General features: G+C 30.5%; 1 protein-coding gene across 1 annotated transcript in view; it reads right to left on the bottom strand.

Annotated features, from left to right (window-relative positions):
• Window positions 1–7,331: 7,331 nt before the first annotated feature.
• LOC134695306 (uncharacterized) overlaps window positions 7,332–24,750 on the bottom strand; it is a 52,974-nt gene continuing 35,555 nt past the window's right edge. The window contains exons 22-40 of the mRNA XM_063556533.1: window positions 24,214–24,283; window positions 23,886–23,944; window positions 22,836–22,878; window positions 22,404–22,548; window positions 22,028–22,083; window positions 21,480–21,514; window positions 16,587–16,656; window positions 16,200–16,278; window positions 15,191–15,231; window positions 14,645–14,720; window positions 14,289–14,341; window positions 13,385–13,466; window positions 12,228–12,373; window positions 11,465–11,559; window positions 11,014–11,113; window positions 10,107–10,165; window positions 9,614–9,692; window positions 8,670–8,735; window positions 7,332–8,339 (exon numbers count right to left, since the gene is read on the bottom strand). Of these exons, the coding sequence (XP_063412603.1) occupies window positions 8,286–8,339; window positions 8,670–8,735; window positions 9,614–9,692; window positions 10,107–10,165; window positions 11,014–11,113; window positions 11,465–11,559; window positions 12,228–12,373; window positions 13,385–13,466; window positions 14,289–14,341; window positions 14,645–14,720; window positions 15,191–15,231; window positions 16,200–16,278; window positions 16,587–16,656; window positions 21,480–21,514; window positions 22,028–22,083; window positions 22,404–22,548; window positions 22,836–22,878; window positions 23,886–23,944; window positions 24,214–24,283 (1,408 nt within the window). The 3' untranslated portion in view covers window positions 7,332–8,285. The remainder of the gene's footprint in view (window positions 8,340–8,669; window positions 8,736–9,613; window positions 9,693–10,106; window positions 10,166–11,013; window positions 11,114–11,464; window positions 11,560–12,227; window positions 12,374–13,384; window positions 13,467–14,288; window positions 14,342–14,644; window positions 14,721–15,190; window positions 15,232–16,199; window positions 16,279–16,586; window positions 16,657–21,479; window positions 21,515–22,027; window positions 22,084–22,403; window positions 22,549–22,835; window positions 22,879–23,885; window positions 23,945–24,213; window positions 24,284–24,750) is intronic.

Raw genomic sequence — 24,750 nt, 5'->3', positions numbered from 1 at the left:
TTTGTGCTAATTAGATAAATTTTCACATGTCTGATTAATCTTTTATATATTGTCCTACAGCTACATTTAAATTTATACTCAATTGGATATTGCAATAAAAACAAACCTTAATTAGTTTCCTACCTGTCAATTCAGAGTTGACAAAATCACAATATTAGCAAAAGATTATAATTCAGGGTTAAAGAAAAGTATAATATTACAAAAATATAATAGTTTTTAACCAAATATATATGTACATCTTTAAAAATTGTGAATATATGTACAGTATCTTTTACTAGAGACATAAAAATGTATTACATGTCTCTTCTTAGGCTAATGATGACTTTTAAATACTGTAACAGTTTATTTTTTACTGAAGTATACAAATCAATTATAAACATGCTTTATAAAGTAAACCAAATTATCTTAACTTGTTGAATATTCATTCTATAAGAAGAACAAAAAAGTTCATTTATTGACCATAAACATAGTTCAAGATTTTTTTCATTGTAATCAGAATGTAATCATAAAGTAATCAGGATTACAGGGCATTTTGAAAAGTAATTGATTAAATTAAATTACATGTAATCAGATTTTTGGCTGATTAATGATTACTTGGAAAATTGTAATCAATTACAGCTGATTAACGATTACAATTACAATTACCCCAACTCTGGTGTCACTACAAATTTACTTGTAGTTAAAGTTGCATGGTGACTGTTAAAGTACTTTCATGAAAAAAAATACAACAAATAATAGTCTTTTCATCCATGACTCATATGTATATTTCCATTATTTATTGAAGTGAATGTGCATCAAGGTTTGAATATTCTAGAAAAATTATGTGTAATGTTAAAAAAAAAAATCAGTAATTGTCAGTATTTAGACATTAAGCATGCATGATGTGCTGTATTACAAGGGAATGTTGGTATGCGTTATTATCGGGAAAACAATTTGGGAAAAGCTTCCAAGTTTTTTTGTTTTTTTTTGTATACAAAGCGTCCTTTATTAACTTTATAAAATTGTCAGCTATTGCTTAGTACAAACATGGCTACACATTTATAGTGCAGATATATAACAACTTTTTTGTCTTTCAATATCTATCCATATCTCATTAATCTATTATTTTTGACATAAAGGAATAGTTTTATAAACCAGTCTGCATCACTGGAATTGATAATTACAAACATTTGTTTTACTGATGAGAATGGCTTAAATTTTTGTTCATTAGGACATTAAAAATCACTGCTTTGTAAAGATTATCAGACAAACTTTGTTGAAATATACTTTGTCGTAAAATCTGTGAACAACTAAGAGAATATTTATGAAACAGAAAGTGTTGTCTTGTCCTTCAATGGCGTTCAATAATTTTCTGTTAAATAATTGAAATCTGAAATATTATACGAAACTTGAGAATAGTTTGCTGGAGAAAAAGTGTTGAAGTGTTCACTATCATTGATGCTGATATCATTATATGAAAGGTCAATGTTAAGAAAATGTTGATTAAAAATACTATTTTAAAATAAAGATCATTAAAAAAAAATCTGCATTCACTAATTAGAATTTTTTTGAATTTTATAAATTTTATATATATATCTTATAATATGATTAGAGTAATTACCCAGTTGTGTTCCTTATTTTCAGTGAAAACTAAACCTCCTCTCATTAGAATAATTTCACTAAGATGTAAGGTCTCACCATAAAATAAGTTTTTATGTTTTTATGTCTTTGATTTTTTGGATAAGAAAAAATATAAGGGAAAGTTGTTGTTAATGACAGGGGTTACTGTAACAACATATTTCCCTTGATATTAAGATGTCTTTCAGTATGAATTGGGTGTGATAGGGCTTTTATTTTTGTTCATTGCTGTGTATAAAGTGCTTCCAAAATCAGTTATGATATCAAATAATTTATGTATACTAGTTGTAATGTTCTAGGATATAATAAAACTCATATTATGACATATTGTTGTATGATGTATATTTCAAAATAAAGTATAAGAAAGTTTACTATTAGTTTATTGGCATGTAATTAAAACAGTGAGTTTTTTTCAACTGTTGGAAGTGACTTGAAACAGTTAAAAAAAATGTCGATTTTATGAATCTTTGGGCTTTTATTGTAGGTAAACCAAAAACAAACAAAAAAGTTTCAGTTCAAAAAGTTATATTCACTTCATTCACTTTGTTATGGGGAAATTCCATTTGGTTCAAAAACTGTATAAAGTGCATTATGCAATTAGTTAATAATGGAGGCTTGTTTAAGAAGATTTACGATACAAGGTGAATAGTCACAGTCCTTTTGTAATTATCACAAACACCATGTTTTGCAATGGGAAACAAATGAGTATAATAATCATAGGCGGATCCAAGCCCCCCCCCCCCCCCCCCCTGTCATGGGAAATATTTGGTTAATTATATGGGGAATCACTGAAGTGTGACTGGAGCAGGCCCCCACTTAGGTCAGTCAGCGGGCCCCACCTTACAAAAAGTTCTGAATTCACACTGATAATGACAAAAAGATTCCAAGGTTTTGTAAAGTCACCAGATAATAAGCTGTTGGAGAAGTGTACACCAGGCCGTTCATAAGGTGCTGCTGTGGGACTTTCTATTCTACTGATTATTACATTTACAGCCTGAATTAAGAGATTTTATATAAGGTATTTATTGAATATAACAAAAAGTACCATTTACAAATGGGAAAGTAAGTCTACATGGAATATAATGACATCCTTGTAACATGTAACAACAGAAAAGGGAAGAAACAGTTAGTCATAATAATTTTAGTAATTGTTATGGCTAAACATGTTGGTTTTTTGGACCAGTTGGGTTGCCTTTAAATTCTTAATGGAACTTTAGAACATTTTCAGTCCTGTTCAATTGATTTTAAAATGCATTATGTTGTGCAGTTAAACCTTTGTCATATACTAGGGGAGGGTTGGCATACTCCTCCCACAAACATTGCCAGATTCACTATGTGCCCGTCCTTCAGTGGTTGTTATTAGTTGCTGTTTAAAGTATTTGTTTTGTACATAAATCACTGTTTGTTTTCTTGTTCAACTTTTGCATGTTTGCTCATTGTTGAGGGCCAAATATTGACCTATAGTTGCTAACTTTCTACATCATTGTCTCTGGTATAGTCGTGGAATAGCCAATAATGACACATCTTCTAACTTCTAGAACAATAGAATGAAATTTTTTCGGAAAAAAGGGTTTCTAGATGCTTAATTGAAGACTACAAATGAATTGCAATCTTACTTTCTAGAAGCTCATTCTGAAACCCCCCTTTTTTTTGGACGATCAATGCATTTGAATGGGGACATGTAATTGGAACCCCCCCCATCTCAAAATGGCTGGATCCGCCCCTGATCAGCATGATTGAGAGTATGTTGGAAGACAAAATACCATTGATAATAAAAAAAAAAAAATATATCTTTTAAAGCAACAGGGCATAAACATGACAATTGTTGACTTCATTGTCTCAAATCAGTTCTACTTTCCAAAAATGGGATAAGATAAGCAACTAAAATTCAAGATTCCAGGGCTATATTATAGAAAAACAAAGGATACAATAAATCCACCAATGACACAAGATCAGTACATGCACAGCTTATTACCCCCAGTCACTGACAGATTTTGAAGACCCCTAGCATCGGTTTAAGTGGAATTCTTTGCAAACTGATATAATTTAGGTGGTCTTTTAGGTTAAAGATTAATGAAATGCAATCAAATTCATATGGCACCGACTTCACATTTAAATCATCCAAGGTTGATCACTACTTTGGAGATACAAAAATATAGTGCATTGATCATATCATTCTAAACATCCTATCCATTATCCATGAACATTTCCAGAAATTAATTAATGATATTCAAGTTCCAAAATGATATTATACTTGTGAAGATAATTATATCACTACAAGTTCTCAAAATATCAATGATGCCATAGTTAAAACAATCTTTAAATTGGAGTTATTTTCCTTTGTCCATAATTGTAGTTGAATAAACTACAACCAGTGCTTTATCATGTTTATACAATGCAAAGTTTAATTTTACTTCCCCTTACCACTGTGTGACTGATAGATTAATCTTTACCATTCAGTGATTACAAGCACTTTGATTATGATGTACGTAACACCACCAAATTGTGCTAGGTGAAAACAAATAAAGGGCTGCGCTTTAGCGCATGATACGCCCGTTGCTCTTTTAACTTGTCTTTTATGCTTTAAATGTATTGTCCCAAAATTGGAAAATCCCCCCTTTTTTAAGCATAAAAATTCATCACATGGAAATGTAAAATCTGAAATTTATAAAAATTGAAATGGAGCTTACATCAATAGATATAAACAATTCACCAAAGTTTCATGGACATTGGTGGAAGCCTTTTTGAGTTATTGTCCGAAGTGTTAAAAGTCCCCCTTTTTTTATGAATAAAGCCCCATAAATCCAAAACTGAATATCTGAAATTTATAAAAATTGAAAGGGAGCTTACATCAATAGATATAAACAACTCACCAAAGTTTCATGGACATTGGTGAAAGCCTTTTTGAGTTATTGTCCGCAGTGTTAAAAATCCCCCTTTTTTTATGAATAAAGCCCCATAAATCCAAAACTGAATATCTGAAATTTATAAAAATTGAAAGGGAGCTTACATTAATAGATATTAACAATTCACCAAAGTTTCATGGACATTGGTAAAAGCCATTTTGAGTTATTGTCCAAAGTGTTGAAAATCTACCCTTTTTTATGAATAAAGCCCCATAAATCCAAAACTTAAAATCTGAAATTAAAAAAAACCGAAAGGGTGCTTACGTCAATAGATATAAACAATTCACCAAAGTTTCATGGAAATTGGTGAAAGTGTTTTTGAGTTATTGTCCGAAGTGTGGACGACGGACGGACAGACAGACAACGGTATATCATAATATGTCCCGTCGACGACGGACGTATAAAAACTGGAAAGTAGTACATATTTAAAATACTTAATTGTAAATATCAAAATGTGTAGAATATATTTTGGTCATTTAGGTATCGAATGAATGAATGCATTTTAAATTGAGGACATATATTGCCTGTTTCTCAGATATGAAGTACCTGGTTTGGTTTAGCCAAAGTTCAAGTAACCAGTACAGTCCATGTAAATTAAAAGGTCAAGAATAGGTGATGTGCACTTTTCTGAAATTTTAATACAAACCTGGCCTACAATTGCAAGAATGATGTGGCATGCACACATAAGAGAAATTATCTCAAAAACAAATAAACCACAACTTTAAAAATACAGAAGAGCCTACACATAAAGCATGGGGAAACTTTCAACACTAAGCAAGAGCACATGGTTACCTATACTGAGGGGAGTATTCCTATTGATTTTGAGAGAAACAAATCAAAAGGCATGGTCAAAGCTACATAAAGACTGAAATGAGTTCAAAAAGATGTTTCTGGGATGGTAAGCATCCTTGGATATATGGTTAAATGTAATATTGATTTTGAATCATATGTTATAAGACAATATAGTATGCCAAGCTTTTGCAATAAATGATAATGGACCTTGAACCCTGAGCTAATAAACCAGATGGGATGGTAACCATCCTTGGATATATGGTTAAATGTAATATTGATTTTGAATCATATGTTATAAGACAATATAGTATGCCAAGCTATTGCAATAAATGATAATGGACCTTGAACCCTGAGCTAATAAACCAGATGGGATGGGATGGTAACCATCCTTGGATATATGGTTAAATGTAATATTGATTTTGAATCATATGTTATAAGACAATAAAGTATGCAAAGCTATTGCAATAAATGATAATGGACCTTGAACCCTGAGCTAATAAACCAGATGGGATGGGATGGTAACCATCCTTGGATATATGGTTAAATGTAATATTGATTTTGAATCATATGTTATAAGACAATAGTATGCCAAACTATTGCAATAAATGATAATGGACCTTGAACCCTGAGCTAATAAACCAGATGGGATGGGAAGGTAACCATCCTTGGATATATGGTTAAATGTAATATTGATTTTGAATCATATGTTATAAGAGACTAGTATGCCAAGCTATTGCAATAAATGATAATGGACCTTGAACCCTGAGCTAATAAACCAGATGGGATGGGATGGTAACCATCCTTGGATATATGGTTAAATGTAATATTGATTTTGAATCATATGTTATAAGACAATATAGTATGCCAAGCTATTGCAATAAATGATAATGGACCTTGAACCCTGAGCTAATAAACCAGATGGGATGGGATGGTAACCATCCTTGGATATATGGTTAAATGTAATATTGATTTTGAATCATATGTTATCAAGACAATAGTATGCCAAGCTATTGCAATAAATGATAATGGACCTTGAACCCTGAGCTAATAAACCAGATGGGATGGGAAGGTAACCATCCTTGGATATATGGTTAAATGTAATATTGATTTTGAATCATATGTTATAAGACAATAGTATGCCAAGCTATTGCAATAAATGATAATGGACCTTGAACCCTGAGCTAATAAACCAGATGGGATGGGATGGTAATTATAACCATCCTTGGATATATGGTTAAATGTAATATTGATTTTGAATCATGTTATAAGACAATAGTATGCCAAGCTATTGCAATAAATGATAATGGACCTTGAACCCTGAGCTAATAAACCAGATGGGATGGGATGGTAAGCATCCTTGGATATATGGTTAAATGTAATATTGATTTTGAATCATATGTTATAAGACAATAGTATGCCAAGCTATTGCAATAAATGATAATGGACCTTGAACCCTGAGCTAATAAACCAGATGGGATGGGATGGTAACCATCCTTGGATATATGGTTAAATGTAATATTGATTTTGAATCATATGTTATAAGACAATATAGTATGCCAAGCTATTGCAATAAATGATAATGGACCTTGAACCCTGAGCTAATAAACCAGATGGGATGGGATGGTAACCATCCTTGGATATATGGTTAAATGTAATATTGATTTTGAATCATATGTTATCAAGACAATAGTATGCCAAGCTATTGCAATAAATGATAATGGACCTTGAACCCTGAGCTAATAAACCAGATATGATCAACAGAAATGATTTATTTTGTTTTGTGTTATCCACCATTTTCTACCTTTGAAAATGCCTGTACCAAGTCAGGAATATGACAGCTGTTGTCCATTTGTTTGATGTGTTTTATCATTTGATTTTGCCATGTGATTAGGGACTTTCCAATTGAATTTTCCTCGGAGTTCAGTATTTTTGTGATTTTACTTTTTTTATAGAAATTTTAAAAGATAAACGTACATTTTGCAAATGTATTGAAAACACAACACAAAATACTGGTACTTAAACTGAATTCAACAATTTATTATTCAACATAGTTTTCAGAAACATAACAAATATACTGTTAATTCAGAAATTATTGCATGCATTCATCATTACAATTTTGTCGTTTTCGACTTTAATCTGATTTTAATTTTTGCGATATACAGAAAACCCTGTTTAAATCATATAATTTGTTTTAAAGGAGAGTTTGATTTATTGCAATTACAACCCTGTCAAATTTTTTCACAATAATAAAAACATTGCAATAATTTCTGAATTTGCAGTAAATAAAACTTGGAGAATAATAATCAACAGCATTAAACCTTTCTTTGGTTCTAAAAATCTTCATCACATGAACAAAAAAACAGTCATATACATTTTTTCATCAGTTTACACAACTAAATTTTTTTTTATTTCAGATATTTCATTTTGGTTTTCTCACTATCAATGCAGAAAGCTAAAAATTAACACTTAGAACACTGACAATCTAAATGCAAAGCTGGGGTTTGCTTCATTCTATACACATTGCATATTAAAATTAGCAAGCAAGATTTTCAATGTTACAAAAGGGATGCAAGTCTTACAAATCAAAAGGATACATTTTTTTAAGATTATAGTCATGGCCATACATTATCTATACAAATAAAGGGTGTCTAATTATGGCTTGCATTTACTTTTATTACTACTTATATGACCAGAAAAAAGTATCTGTGTTAAACTTAGAACAAATGTAAAAAAAATTATTATTACATATTATTCATCACATTGTGAATTCTAAAATGCTTAAAAATCTTTTAATTCTTAATTTTACTAGTATTTACAGATGAACCTTACAAACATATTTAAAGCATAATCTGAAATACTGTTACAACATTTCTATGAAATATCTTCAATTTTTACAGAGAAATATTCATCTATTCATGGGAGAATATTCATTAGGTTAATTGTGAAAGTAAATATCCATGATTACTGTCATCAACAGAATATTGTCTGTAAATTTCTCTTCATATGATACAATTCTTCTTTTTGCTGAAATAAAAATTAGACATTATCAAGTTCAGCAATGATATAGTGCAATTCTTTTTACCAATACATTGATTTTTTCTTCTTCAATGTATGGACAGGCAAAGTGATTCCTGTATAACTCTGAACTTTGTTGGAGTGGACATAAAACCCAATTGATTAAATTTCATTGACCACACAGTCATTTAAAGTTTGTTTTCTTTTTACAAAATTGTAATGTTTAACTGAATACTTACAAAGGAAACAGTTACTACCACATATAACACACAAATATGTTCTCTAAAAATTTGTATACTATTCTCCTTCTCTCAATTTCATGAATTCAATATAACATACCGATTCTAACAAAAGCTTCTTCTGCAATGAAGATAGGTCTTCTCTTAATTTTGATTTTACCATCACCTTAAATACAAAGAAACAAATTTATTGATTTATTTGAGTTCATAGACATTTAAAATTGGATATAAAAAACTCAAGAGCAGAAACTGCATGGTGTGTCCCTTCCCTGTTTGTAAAGATATTGTTCAGCAAGTTTAGTAACATGGAAACCAAACAACATTTGAAATTTTGAATATTAAAGAAGAGTATTCCATAGGCAGATCCTGGGCTGCCCTAAGGGGCAAAAGCCACCCCCCCCCCCAAATTTCGTGTGGAAAATTTGGTTGATTATATAGGAAATCACTGAATCATGACAGGAGAGGCCCCCCCTTAGGTCAGTCAGCGGGCCCCCACTTCTGAAAAGTTCTGGATCCCCACTGTATTCTAATGTCACTCACTACCGATGCACATATTTTATTTGATCAAGAGCAAATACTGCAAACAAAATTGTTTTTGTTTTCAATAAATATCCTAGGCATGATATAACTACCATTGTTTTCCTGATAATTTATATTTGAAACATGCATAACTTCTATTAAAATAGTTGATTGGCATAGATTTATAAACTCATTTTTTATTAGGTCAATGACAACTAGCAAGGTCATGATGAACTTCTTTTCCTCCAAGGCAAGCTGCTCTTTATAACAGCTAAAAGGGATTCATTATTGGCAAATTTCCCCAGCAGAAGATTTAAGAGAAAAAGGTGCAACAATTCCTGAACATTGAATATTGCTTGATATCAATTCATTATTTTTAGTTTTGTTTATCATAGCGACATTAGATAACTCAACTTCTCACTCTAACAAATCTAAAACTATAAATAATTTGCAATATTTAGCAGTTTAATGTTTCAATATGGTACAAACAATACACATGAAACTGACTGTCAAGATACAACTTACATGTTGATGTGTTGACTGATTCTCTACTTCCTTCATTTCATCTTCAAGATCTTGTTGTGCCTCACATAGATTGGACAATCTGTAGAAGAAACAAGATTATAGAAATCAATAGGTACAATACAGATTAGTTGATCAACGAATGACAAAGTGACTAGATAATGGTTGAATATTACAAAATAAGTCATTACTTAATTACCACTGATCCGAACTGAATTTTGATACATAATAATATAATAAATTTTTTTTAAAAAACAGGTCTAAAGATGGCACCGTCATCACTTGCTTCCGCAAAAGCACACTGACAGAAAAGTGAATACCTTTATTAATCTGAATTCAGGGTTTACATCTATGCTGGAAATTTGCAATTCCAGGTAAAATAATTTAAAGACTAGCAAGGTACATTAATAAAAACCTACATAACATCCAAAAAATGAAACTTGTTTCAATGGTCAAAATATGTAAAATTTGGTAATATAAGTTTAACATGAAATACCTTTTCTCTTGTTCTGTTCTAAACTGTTGAAGATGTTTCATTTGTTGTTTGAACAACGTCTGAAATGAGATATATTTTTTTTTTAGAAAATTAGGATACATCATTATTTACAAGTTAATGAAAAAAAAATTATATCAAAACCTGCCTGCATGGCAAAACTAATGCAGGCATTAAAATTGTTGCTGTGAAATTTAGTACAGAGACAATGATAATTACTAAAATGATAGTGAAATCAAATTCTAGAAAAAGAAAGGTTAGAAAAGGACAATTATTGCTATAAGGAGTCACAACACCAATGTATTCTATAAATATACTTAGAATTAAATTCTATTATTTCCAAATTAAATCCTTAAACTGTGTTTCAATATTCCATGCAAGTAATCTTTCACTTTTTCATTAATGTCCTCCGATTGCTTCAAAATTAATATTTCCCAGTTGCATAACTCCTGCAAAATTAAGTTATCAATATTAGTAGTAATGCTCCTTGACAATTTGATTGTATGCTTCTCAAGCTGACATTTCTTGTAAGATGTTTTTCTCCCCTAAACCTTTGGTGGTAATTGATTACTATAAATTCAGAAATTATTGCGTGCATTTATATTTGCGATGTTGTCATTTTAGACTGAAATGCGATTCTAATTTTTACGATTTTGAGAAAAATTCTGTTAAATTCATATTAAATATTTCAAATTGCGAGTTTAAATTATTGCGTTTACAACTCAGTCGCATTTTTCGCAATAATAAAAACCTCGCATTAATTTCTAAATTTACAGTATTTCCAAGGGAGAAGGGAAATAACAATAAAGATATGACTTAAAGCAATCACTGATGATGTTTCTGGCTTGGGACTGATTTACACTTTTGGTTGGATGCTAGGAAAAACTAAAGTGAACAGGTTTGTACTTACCAAGGCATTGTCCTCGGCTTCCTTTAAGACTGTTACATCTTTTTCTAGTGCCACAAGCTCCTTCATCATGTTACCCTGATATTTATTCAAAATGGATGACCTATAAGATAGTTTTTTCAATTAATTTTTTAATGTATTAAAAATTAGATGCATGACTAGTTGTTAGTGGCTTTGAACTAGCTGTCAGAAACTGTGAGTATTCTCAGATCAGTTCTTAGTGTATTTTTGTTGTTGGGATGTACAAGTACCCTGCCAGGTCTACTCTGTTTTTGTTATAGTATTTTTACTCTGTATCAATCTGATAGGTTAAGCCCTTTTCAACTGATTTTTATAGTTACTTCTAATGTTGTACTGTTACACCACTGTCCAAGGATAGGTGGATAATAGGGGTTAAAATTTAGAAAAGAAGGGTAAGATACAAATATTTAATTAATCAGGAATTTGATTATACCTTTTCCTTTGCTGCATTGTCCAAACTGTATTCATTTGTTTTTGTGTTGACTTCAAAACAGACTTTGTAAGCGAATCCAATTGATGTCTTTTTTCCTGTCAAAGAAACAATACAGTTAAATACAAATCCAATCTTTAATTGAATGAACAAGAAAAGACACAAGTCAATGAAACAGCAATACTACAAAAGACATAAAGAGGTTAGATTACAAAGTCCTGGATTAATACAAATTTCATAAACAAAATGAAGCTCATCCTCAATAATATTGAAGAGCATAAGTTAAGGAACAAAATAATATAAAAATATTTATTGGTATTTTATAGAACTCCTTTTTGCAATAAGATTTTGACTTTTACCTTATATTTAGCATTGGCATTATTTGGGTCTCAAATCGTAAGAAAAGATATCTAGAATCTGCTTAAATTTTGGTAAATGTTCTTTTATGAGTTTTTGGAGTCTTATATGAAAAGAAAAGTGGGTAATATGTGGCAAACTATTTTACCCGGTTTGAAAGGATAAACCAAGAAGTCTGAACATCTGACAAAATTCCTAAAGCTGACTTAAGTTAACTTTGAAAGGATAAGTTATGCCAATCTCTAATTATCACAAGATATGATTGGACCAACAGATAGACAATAGTATACCATAATACTTTTAGTCTTAAATGAATGTGAAAAAAAACCCAGTTAAATTCAACTCTATACTTAAATGAAACACATTGAAACAACTATGCAATTACATGTTATGAAAATAAAGTTCTTACACCAATATGTCTCTGAACATCTATGCCGAAAGCTTTGAGTAAAGTGGAGACCTCTGTTGTAGGATCTACATCTGACAGTATCTCACTACTTCTATCTGATACCATTTCACTTGAATACATTTGTTCTTCCACCATATATTTCTGCTCTGGAAAAATAGAAAGACCCACATTTATTAATGCAAGCTTTGATATAACAGTGTTTGAAAAAGTTTTCTTAAATCAAGGTAGTAAAAAAATAATGTTTTTTTCCCCTAATAAAAGCTAAGCCTTTTCCTTGCCTTAATTCGATAAGACAACAAAAAAGTTTTAAAAATGAAATAAATTATTTGTTTGAAAAATAATGAATAGTAGTAGGCTATATTTAAGGAATGTGCCTGTATATTGCATGAAATGTAAAATGAAAGTAACAGGTCATAAACCAATTCATATGAACTCATACATATTATGCAATGTACTTGTCCGACATTTGGTTTTGTCAAGGACTTATATATGTCCCTGGTTTTGTGTTAACTGACAAAATGTTTTAATTTTTCCAACTTTGGAAAAATTAAAACATTTTGTCAGTTAAGACAATATTTGCCTTTCCAAAATGAAGTATTTGTTGTGTGTTCAAGTTTCTATGTTTTACACTATAGGTTATAATCTACCATTAGCTCTTTTGGGACCAGTCGAAAATGAGCATAACATAGTATTCAGAAACAAAAACATGACAGATTTTGATTGGGTGGAGTATGCCACAAATAATATTTTTTTTCCTGAAACCTTATTGATTCTTGGTTGTAGCAATGACAAAATAAAATTTGATTCCTCCTTCAGAAATAGTTGAGAATTTTCTTTCTTCCTGTTGTTGAATGCATAAATTTTACTGTTATTTTTGTGCGAGATTGATGGTCACCCTTGACAACTGTAAATTACACCTAGAAAAGCAACGCGACCATATCATTTTTTTTTATGAAATATGTTAACACAATAAATATTCTTTATTTTAAAAAAGGTTTTATAATAATTTAAATCAACTCCATAAAATCAGTACAGCAAGAAACATTACTATTGTCTGCAATGGAAAAATCAATTGTTTTTTACATTCTATAGTTCACTAATCATTTGGAACCTCAGTTTTTATAATCTTAACTATATTACAAATAAAATGAACAAACCTCTGAATAACTTTCTCGGAATGTAGGCTTTATCTAGATCATCATCATCCTGTGAACTTTCTAGATCTGAGGTCATAATAGCCTGGTACTTGTTAAGGAAATAACTCATAAAGCTCTTGAAATAATATTACAGACCCTCAAATGAGAGCATTCTTCATAAACACATCAGTCAAACCTATTTTTTCTTAAATTTGGAGAGTCAAATTATTATTTGATTAATGCCTTCTTTTTAACCCTGATGAGTCAAAAGCAGTTGATTTTGAAAGTGTTATATCAATTGGAATTCATCATGATGAAAATCAAAACTTTTCCTACTTTGTAGCTAAATTTTCTATGGTTCTTGCTTCAAATGACATTAGCATTATTTGCATTAACCATCATATTTTTTTCTTAGGATGTGTATTCAACCTATATACATCTGTGTATAAAAAAATAATTTCGTCAAGAGTGGCCAATTTTTTCAGAAGGAAAGATCTTAAAAGTGAATTTAAATATGAAATAGGAATACGGCACTTTTAATATGACACTTCATAACTTTCTCAACCATGTATAAAACAAGCAACAGACAGACAAAATATTCTAAATTTGAATATTTTAGATTATCAATCATGGTTATCAGGTATAGTACAATCTCAATTTTAGGAGAAATTTTAGCCTTTGTCATTTATTGATTTTTTCTGCATAGTGAGAGCACAACATTAAGGACCGAACATTGGACTACCACTTGGCAACTAGGGTGTGAAGGATGGAGCATTAAACCTTGTAACAGGCCATCTTAAAAATAGCAGTCCAAAGAAGATTTTTTTCATACTTCAAGCAAACCAGAACTCTTAATCCTAAATTCAAGATGTTTAGTACAGATTTCAATGTTTTATTTTCTTTTTCTTTTAGCATAAAAGGATACACTATATTTTCTTTTCAATGATGATTTTGATGGCCTGATAGTAGTCGATGGACCTGCAAAATTGAATAACATATCTAATCTAACTATCATTTCAGATTTCCTGATAATTGGCTGTGATGCATTTAATATTTTTTGGTCAAGTGTTGACATCAATATAAATCAAAAATAGGTAAATATATAAATAGAAACTACTAGTTAAAAGCAGCCTTTTGTTATAACTTTTACTGTTTTTCTCTTGTAATTAAGGTGAATTGTACATTAAGAATAGTCTCTGGATAATTATTCTAAATTTGTTTTTAATAAAAAATCAGACAACATAAATATTTGCTTAAACCATGCTTACAAACAATACTAACCTGAAATTAATCCACCTGATTTTAGTATTTTCTTCTTGTTCCTGTTTATCTCCTCTATGTGGAATTCCTGAGAATCCTGTAATACATGTAATTACAAAAATACTGCATCATTGTAAATTAATTTATTGTGTACTTTACATCTTATAATGATGTGCAACATTTTCTACCGATCAATATATACATGTACAAAATGAAATGAACAACATAGATATAGGGTCACACTTACTCAATTAAATTATTTCCAGTCATGCCTAGCTGATTTTTTTGCCCATAATGAAAAATATTTATACATGTATGTACATATTTACACAATATATCTTGAAAAAAAAAAAAAATTTGAATAAATAAATTTTATACCTTTTGCCTTTAAGCCTTTGAAAAAATCTCTTAATATCACAATTGAGCTTAATCTTCAAAAGTATCAATTAAAACTAATATGGTAACTGTATACATGTTCTTGTTTCACAATTACATCAGAAAAGATGATAAAATTGTGGCCAAAGAACTGATAGCAATAAGTTTATAGTTAAAATACAATAACTGTACCTCTTGAGACAATGTTGGATTCTCATCTGCTGTGTCTGATGCTGAAAAATTAATTATACAATTATTTTCCTGTTATTGGATATTTTAAAAGGCTTAAAACAAAAGATAATAGCTATTCATTCATAAAAAAAATAATATTCACCCCTTTCTCTTAACAAAAATACACCACATTCAAGTTAAAAAAAACAAAACCTGTCAACAACAGAAAATACATAAACATAAACAATACCCCCCCCTTTTACAGAACAAGATGGGACCTTTATATAAACACAGGAAAACAGGGAGTCAATGAAGGACGGATTTAACAACACATCCCAAAGTATGATATGCTAACATGAAGCTTAAGACCAAATTTCAAGTCCACTGATCCAAAGGCAAAACGCTTGTTAAATTGCTTTCAGGCTTATAAAAATTCAAAATCCATTAATTATCATTCATCAATCTAACTTTATTGTTTTACAATAATTATTTTTTTGTCTCAAATTGTATTAATCACTGTAAGGTTCAAATAAATTATTTAAATACTTGAAAAGGCAAATATGTCATTAAACACCCCCTAGTAGTATGGGCTATGTATTCAAAAATCATTGTGGAGACAGAATTTCAGAAAGTTGAAATGGGCAGTTCCTGAGGAAAATGTAACAAAAAATTAATACATGACCATAATTAATATGTTTAAATATACAAGTATTTGGTAAACAGAATGTTTAGGAACAATGAATGTGAATGTATAGTATGGTATCATATTCATAGAAGAAGCTTAATGTCATATTACAGAAAGCTGAGAACAGCTCCTAATATAAAAGATTAAAATTTTCACATGTAGAATTAAGCATGCAAATATTGCTCATACTAACATCAGAACAAATTTAAGAAAGCTCTGATTTGAAGTTACTGAAAAAATGCAGAAAATGTGCAGGACATAACAGGAATCACCTAACATGGGATTTTTTTTTTAAATGGAGTTGTAAAGGCTGTTCAACAGTAACAATTCATTATAAAAACTCACCTTCCTTTTCATCCAAGTCCAAGGATGCCAGACTTCTGGATAATATTTTACTTATAGCTGAAGAAGGGCTATATGTTACCTAAAAAGAAAAAATAAGTGTCAAAATCTTTTACTTTTTATCCTAACATTAATGTTAACCATTTTCTCCAAATAGGTCATTAATTTATTTGAATTTTGTTTGGAGTTACACAGCTCTTTTATTGTTTGCAAGAATGTAGGCTTGTTTTGGCACAGCTACAATGACTTGATATACTACTCCAAATGAGTGATACTACACATTTTGATATGTAAAATGCAACAGAAGTAAATTCATTAACTGGATATCTCCAATTAATCTGAGAATTTATTATATTTCTTGATTCTCACAAAGGCTAGCCTTTATTATACCTCATGCTTCTCAATTTCATTCTTCTTATCCTTTTTCTTTTTATGACCCTTTTTGTTGACTTCCTTGTTTCTAAAAGACAAACAATAGTACAAAATGTATGTTGATGTTTCAGATGTGTGAAAATTCTATCATAGAAAGAACATATGGGGAATGTGTTCATGGCACACAGATGATGCACCCGCTTGCATATTATATGAATCTATACTGGGACATAACTGAAGAATGGTAAATATGATGATACCCAAATTTGTACTTGATCAGAGTTTTGTTGAAATAATTATTGTGTATAGGTTTTATAATGTTTGGTTGAGTTAGAAAACAGAAACAAAACTAGAGGCTCTAAAGAGCCTGTGTCGCTCACCTTGGTATATGTGAATTAAACAAAGGAAGCAGACAATTCATGACAAAATTGTGTTTAGGTGATTGTGATGTCTTTGTACATCTTACTTTACTGAACATTCTTGCTGCTTACAATTATCTCTATCTGTAATGAACTTGTCCGTGTAGTTTCAGTGGAAAATGTTAGTAAAAATTTACAAATTTTATGAAAATTGTTAAAAATTGATTGTAAAGGACAATAACTTCTTAGGGGGTCAATTGACCATTTTGGTCATTTGACTTATTTTTGAGTCTTAAATTGCTGTATATTATTGCTGTTTACAGTTTATCTCCATCTATAATAATATTCAAGATAAAAACCAAAAACAGTAAAATTTCCTTAAAATTACCAATTTAGGGGCAGCAACCCAACAATGGGTTGTCTGATTCATCTCAAAATTTCAGGGCAGATAGATCTTGACCTGATAAACAATTTTACCCCATTTATATTTGCTCTAAATGCTTTGGTTTTTGAGTTATAAGCCAAAAACCCCTATGTTCTATTTTTAGCCATGGCGGCCATCTTGCATGGTTGGCCGGGTAATTAAACACAAACTTTTAACTAAATACATCAATGATGATTGTGGCCAAGTTTGGATTAATTTGGCACGGTAGTTTCAGAGGAGAAGATTTTTGTAAAAGATCATGGATATTTACGAAAAATGGTTAAAAATTGACTTTAAAGGGCAATAACTCCTAGGCTTAAATTAAAATATTGTTTGTTTGCAGTTTACCGACCGACCCTTGAAAATCCTCCCGATTGTGAAAATTTTATTGCTTAAAATTTGAAGAATTTTTTTTTAATATCTCTATTGACGCGATCTGGAACTTTGGGTCCTTTCCGGAAATGATTTAAAGTCTGGGTCAATTACGCATTTCAAGTTCGGTTTTTCTTAGCTTTCAGTCAAGTGTTCATGTGACCATTTAATGATAAAGCACATGGAAATTGTTTACAGGTATCCATGAAGTCATGGAGGAGTACTTTACGCTGTCGTCTCGTGTCAATTTTAAGACAAATAACAAACAAAAAAGTTTATTAGTAAACTGTTTATACAGATTCAGGCACATATAATGACGTGTGATGCTATCATTGACGATGATGCAGCGGATATTCATAACTGACACGATAACCATTCTGTCTCCGCAAACAGAATCTGTGGAGCCTGACTTTATGGAACCAATTTCAGTGGTTAAATAATTCGACAGCAGCTTGAAGTATGGCTTATTTTCTACAAATCGTTGTGAAGACGACAAAGATGAAACCACTCCTCCGTGACTTAAATCTTCATGGATATCTGTAAACAAGCCTGTACGGAGGAAGGGCTCATTTGAAATGTTAATGGATATAGATTATGCCAAATAAATAAGAAGCAACCCTAACTACACAAAGATGTAGAGAAAATGAATGGTTAGCTTGAAAAATAAATATACTCTCTCTATATTAAATCTATTCTCGATTGCAATGAGTATGCTCCTTTAGGATAAGGGGGGCTGCCCCACTCATTGCAATTATTCTCTTTCTTACAATATTAAATATACCCAAACTGTGTGGCCAGTGTGAATTCAATTAAAACATGTCATTAGGAGCTATGCTGCCAATTTTTTTATGCATTAAAAACATTTCAGTACAGACCATTTACTGTTAATGGGGGGCTATGGATTTCACCCCAAACTTTAGATTTCTTTGGTTTTCATAAAAGCCTGGCAAAAATTTAACCTTATCACATATAAATTAAATATTGTTAGAAATATGAAAACAGTCGGATGTCTTAGTACTTTTTTTTCAAGTTGCCTTTTTTTCAATTGAGGAAGATTCAATGGTGTTTTTTTTTTTTTTATTAAAAATACACTCTTTAATAATTGTCTTATAAATCTATAATATATACATTTTTCTGATGAAAATACTCTATTCATGAAAACCATACCTGTCAACCTGTGACGATGAAAATGCAGGTCATGACCTGCATTGAAGAATCAAATCTCTGGTCATAACGCGTACGAAGTTTTTCGAGCTGAATTTCAGTATTTATGGTACATTTTCTTACAATGTATATCAAAGATACCAAAACATCAATGCATGTTCACTTGGTTCAGTCATTTTAAATCTAATTAATTTTTGTTTCATTGCACTCATAAAGATTTTTAGAAATATGTGTAACTCAGTCTTGTATCCTTTACTTTTTGGTATCATCATCCACTACCATTTTTAAAATATCTAATGTAAGTTTAGAAAGAGTATGGTTATTAGCTTTGTTGCCTTGCAATCAAATCTTATCCTGTTTCATAGGGAAATTAGAATATGATAAAATATAGTAATACAGTAAAAGGGAGTATAAATGTAAAAAATAATTTTCAACTTTTTTTTAAATATTGTATAAAGGTATAAAAATATTGAAAAGTTATTTTTCAATATGTATTTGAATTTTATATTATTTATGATTTAATCTTTTTCACCCATAAAACGTAAATATAAGGAAGAACTTTGAATGGTGACAAATAAGGGGAAGTAACTAGTTGAAATATATTTGTTTATGCTTATAGTGCAATTTATTTACGACCTCAGGCTTAGGTAATTGGTGTTAATGAACAGTGTGTTTGACACCAAAGCTGTCAAATGAAGCCATGCACTTAATGGGTCACTTAATTTGACAGTTTACATAGCTAGATGAACTTCCTGTTCATGGAAGAATTACGAATTTGCCGGTATTTCAAAGGAATATTACTTATGAAATCAATCTCAAGGCTAAGAAATACGGGTGAAATCGGGTCATTTTCGGAATTCCCGGGTTATTTCAATGACCCGGCGGGTGTCCGGGTGATCCCTCAGAATTGTCAAAATCTCGGGTCACACCCGCAGAAAACGGGTCAGTTGGCAGGTATGGAAAACATTCTAGTCAAGAAGCATACATGTCTGAATTTATTTCTTTAAAACAGTTCTATTCATAATGACATTCCTTGTTTATAAGTGTTCCAGTATTTAATAATTATTCCATATTTTATGTCATAAATTGGATAATGACACTATGTTTAAGTTTCAGTTTTGGTTAAAAAGTTTTTACTCTGAAAATGCCTGTTCATTTGATGTTGGTTTTGAGCATGTCCAGTGTTTGTTGTTTTAAAATGTTTTTTAATCTTCACAAGAAACATGGTTTAGTGTAACTGCTTGTTTAAACTGTATTTTGGCTGATAAAATAAAATATTTTTCTTACCTACCGACCCTTCAGTCTGAAGGTACAGTCTGAAAACTGCAAACAAACATATTTTTAAGGTTGGCCCTAAAGGGGTCAACTGACCATTTTGGTCATGTTGATTTATTTGTAAATCTTACTTTGCTGAACATTATTGCTGTTTACAGTTTATCTCTATCTATAATAATATTCAAGATGATAACCAAAAACAGTAAAATTTCCTTAAAATTACCAATTTAGGGGCAGCAACACAACAATGGGTTGTCTGATTCATCTGAAAATTTCAGGGCAGATAGATCTTGACCTGATAAACAATTTTACCTCATGTCAGGTTTGCTCTAAATTCTTTGGTTTTTGAGTTATAAGCCGAAAACTGCATTTTACCCCTATGTTCTATTTTTAGCCATGGCGGCCATCTTGGATGGTTGGCCGGGTAATTAAACACAAACTTTAAACTAGATACATCAATGATGATTGTGGCCAAGTTTGGATTAATTTGGCCTAGTAGTTTCAGAAGGAGAAGATTTTTGTAAAAGATCATGGATATTTACGAAAAATGGTTAAAAATTTACTATAAAGGGCAATAACTCCTAAAGAGGTCAACTGACCATTTTGGTCATGTTGACTTATTTGTAAATCTTACTTTGCTGAACATTATAGCTGTTTACAGTTTATCTCTATCTATAATAATATTCAAGATAACCAAAAACAGTAAAATTTCCTTAAAATTACCAATTTATAGGCAGCAACCCAACAATGGGTTGTCTGATTCATCTCAAAATTTCAGGGCAGATAGATCTTAACCTGATAAACAATTTTATCCCATGTCAAATTTGCTCTAAATGCTTTGGTTTTTGAGTTATAAGCCAAAAACCCCTATGTTCTATTTTTAGCCATGGCGGCCATCTTGGATGGTTGGCCGGGTAATTAAACACAAACTTTAAACTAGATACATCAATGATGATTGTGGCCAAGTTTGGTTTAATTTGGCCCAGTAGTTTCAGAGGAGAAGATTTTTGTAAAAGTTAATGACGACGGAGGCCAAGTGATGGGGAAAAGCTCACTTGGCCTTTTGGCCAGGTGAGCATAAAAAATCATCAATTTTTCCATTTGTAAAGGGGCATTACTCTAGAATAGTTGAAGTGATGCAACCAAAATTCAAACTTGATCTGTATTTTGTGTACTGGAGTATCCCATACCAAAATGACTTCACTGATTGGTTTCCTGTTAGAATGTTGCTGCCTTCTTAAAGAAATAACAGTTGATTAAAAGTTTCATGGGAAATTAAATATTAATTAAAATATTAAAATATGTTTCGAAACTTACATTTTCAATTCTTCTTCCTTTTCATCTCCAGAATCCTGAAAACAAAGCAAATTTCTCATGTATAAATAGCTGATTTGATAAGGTCTTATGTAGCTGTTTTTCCAATACATATCAAGAAAAAGTTACCTTAATCAATGTCAAATGGTATCTTTTAGAAATGGCATTAATCTCTTGACACATTTGTGCTTATTTAAATGTTAAACTTGTATACAGTAAGAATACATTTACTCCTGCAAATATCTGCAAATTAACGATACATAATAACATGAACTTAACAAGATGGTCAAATGCCCATTTAAATGTGAGTTGCCTAACAAATGACATTACAAGGTGAATTCTCAAGGTATCATACTCTGTAGCAAGCACTTGAAGAGTTTTAGGACCATACTTGTTGTGCTAAAAGGTCTTTAAAGTCTTAATAATTTTCATAGTATCAGAAGACATTACTCAGTAAATTTGTGTTAAGAATAATTTCTCTTTTCTAGATTTATAACTTTTCTTATTTAATTCATGTTAATAAAGTAGTTTTTTCTTTCTTTTCTACTTACCATCAAAAATGACTTCTGAGAAGAAAATATTCCTGATAAATCTAGAGGGATTTGATCTGAAAAGTCAATAACTCATTATCAATAGAAATGATTTTTTTTAACAACTTAAAAAAAATCTGTTAACATTAACAAATACAACTTTTATCAGTATCAACCACTTACTGTAAAAAATGCACCTTAAAGAAGAAAATAATACAATGAGAAAGAAAAATAAGAAAATAATACAATGAGAAAGAAAACAGCAGTCCAATGTGCAGAATACAACCATGGCAAGTAATTATAAGTGCAAAAAAGACTAATGTAAAATTGATTAAACATGAGACAAGGAGTTGCCAGCAAGAAAATATCAGCATTCAAATATAGGTTAAATTAATACCCATGTCACTGTAGACAGAAGCAGGAGTCTTTGGAGTTTGTATAACTGAGATATCCAAAGATCTGTACAACTTTCTAATATTTCCAGGAGTGGTTGGTGTTTTCTGAGATTTTCTTGTCAAAACATATGGAGTTTCCTTCCCAATCTAAAAAATAATCATAACCGATGGTATAACAATTCATTAATTTCCAAAAAGAAAAAAGAAACAAGATTGAATTTATTAATTTTTAAATGGTAGGACCCCTTTTTCCACTAAAAATTACAACAAATAAATCTCATAAGAATGAAATTAGATGTAAAAATCTTCAACTAGGCTTAATTGATTTTATACTCTCTAATTGACTTCACAAGTCTACATTCTCAGTCTTTTATCTGTAACAGGCTTAATAAAGCATCAAATAAAAAGCTAGCAACTGACATTGTAAAAGATACCTTAGTAGCAAGATTACTCTTCTTTAGCACTTCAGCTTCTTTACTGTAATATTAAAAAGAATTTTAATCAATAAGCTATGTAATAACTGTCAGTACAAAAAGACTAGACTACATTGAAAGTTATTGAAAATTAATATCCTATAGACATCATATACATGTTATTGGATAAGTTATGTATTCTTCCACCAGATTAACCACAGAGTAATTGTCATTAGTTAGATTTTTTAAAACAACTGTAAAAATAGATTTTACTCTTCATTTCAGCATTTTTTATTTTATTTTGTGTTTTTTGTTTGAAATTCAATCAAGATTTGTCTACTGATTTATTCTGAATACACTGAATGTTTATGTCATTCCATGAAGATTTTGTTGAAAAGTTTACAGGATAAGTTTAATTAAAAAAAAACTTGCACTTTTCCCCCCAATTAAATTCCACTTCAAAACGGATTCATAGTAATTTGACCAACAAGTTTTCAGTGGTGGACTACATATAATTTCTAATTTTGATGACTGGTTTGATCCCATTTCTTTGAAATAAATTTAGGGCTTTTTAAGTGATGATGGACCAATAGACAGATGGAAAATAGCATACCAATATATGTTTTGCTGTGACGGATATGATTATAGAAAGTTTTAAAAAAAATATTTGTTCATATTCATAGAATGCTCTTTTCTATTTAATGTTTAAGATATTTCAGAATCTTCTGGTTTTGACATGACACCTTAAGAAATTTGGAGGCAGTATTTTAATTGGATGATGTGATGTTTCAGAAGGGAAACTAGAACTAGATCCCTGAAGGCATAGTAGGGAAACAAGATCAGTGTTTTCATCTGATTGTGTCATTATCATCATTATAAGTAATTCAATTACACAAATAATAAAATAAAAAAAACAAGAATGTGTGCAAAGTACACTGATGCCCCAAACAGGAGCAGCAATAATCATGATTTTAGATATGACAAAATATTTTGTTAGTTTAGGATTAATCATTTTACTGACATCAACAATAAGAGGAACCAAAGACTATAATAATTGCATAAGACACATGCCTATTGAAGCAGTTGTCTTCTTCTTCTTCCTCTTGATCATTATTGCTCTCAATTATTTTCTGAAAAAAAAGTTGAAAAATAAAATTAATCAGAATTGCATTTGTGAGGGTATTTTTGCTCAATGCATAATTAAGTAGCCATAACTTCGTAATTTATAATGTGATGTGATGTGCAAAGAAGTTATTTTGTATTAATATTTATCTTACAACTATTTTGTTTTAAAATTCAGATTTAGAAGAAAAAAGAAATTTTTGGCCAATTTTACCCTTTGTGAACAGAACATACTTCATCACCAATTTATAATAATAAATAACAATAAAATAATTACCTTACAAATACTGCTAAAATTCTCAAGAATAGAATGTGTTTCCTTTGTTGGTCCACTTGTCAAAACTGCACTGAAAAAAAACAATATTTGTGTTGTTCAGTCTTCAAATTTATGTTTTCAAAAAGTTTGTCAGGAATATTTTTATAAAAGAACAGGGTTCATTAGTTTATAATCTTCCAGTTCATAAGTCTTTTAAGACTTCAATGCTCATCAGATAACATATCATATTTTATTCATTAAATTTCATATCCCATTTTGATAACGATTCAAGGTCCCTATGTAAAAGTTTGCGGTTCGAGCCTCACGGTTATAAAACTTTTGAGCATGATTTTTGTACTCAGACTTGAGAATCAACCAATCAAATTGCTGGATTTCATGTTTGAGCATGATTTTTGTGCTCCGAGCACTGAGCAAAGTTTTATGCCTTCAAGGCCTGGTGTGTTTGAATTTTCCTTAATTCCTATGAAGATGAGTCATGACTTTTCAATACCCTAAAATGGATATTACAAGTTGATAAAATGTCTACTTTGCAAAACA

This window comes from Mytilus trossulus, chromosome 1, assembly GCF_036588685.1.
Source record: "Mytilus trossulus isolate FHL-02 chromosome 1, PNRI_Mtr1.1.1.hap1, whole genome shotgun sequence".
NCBI classification, from domain to species: Eukaryota; Metazoa; Mollusca; class Bivalvia; order Mytilida; family Mytilidae; genus Mytilus; species Mytilus trossulus.
Note: the sequence above shows the minus strand (reverse complement) of the source record. Positions and strands in the feature narration are given on the sequence as shown.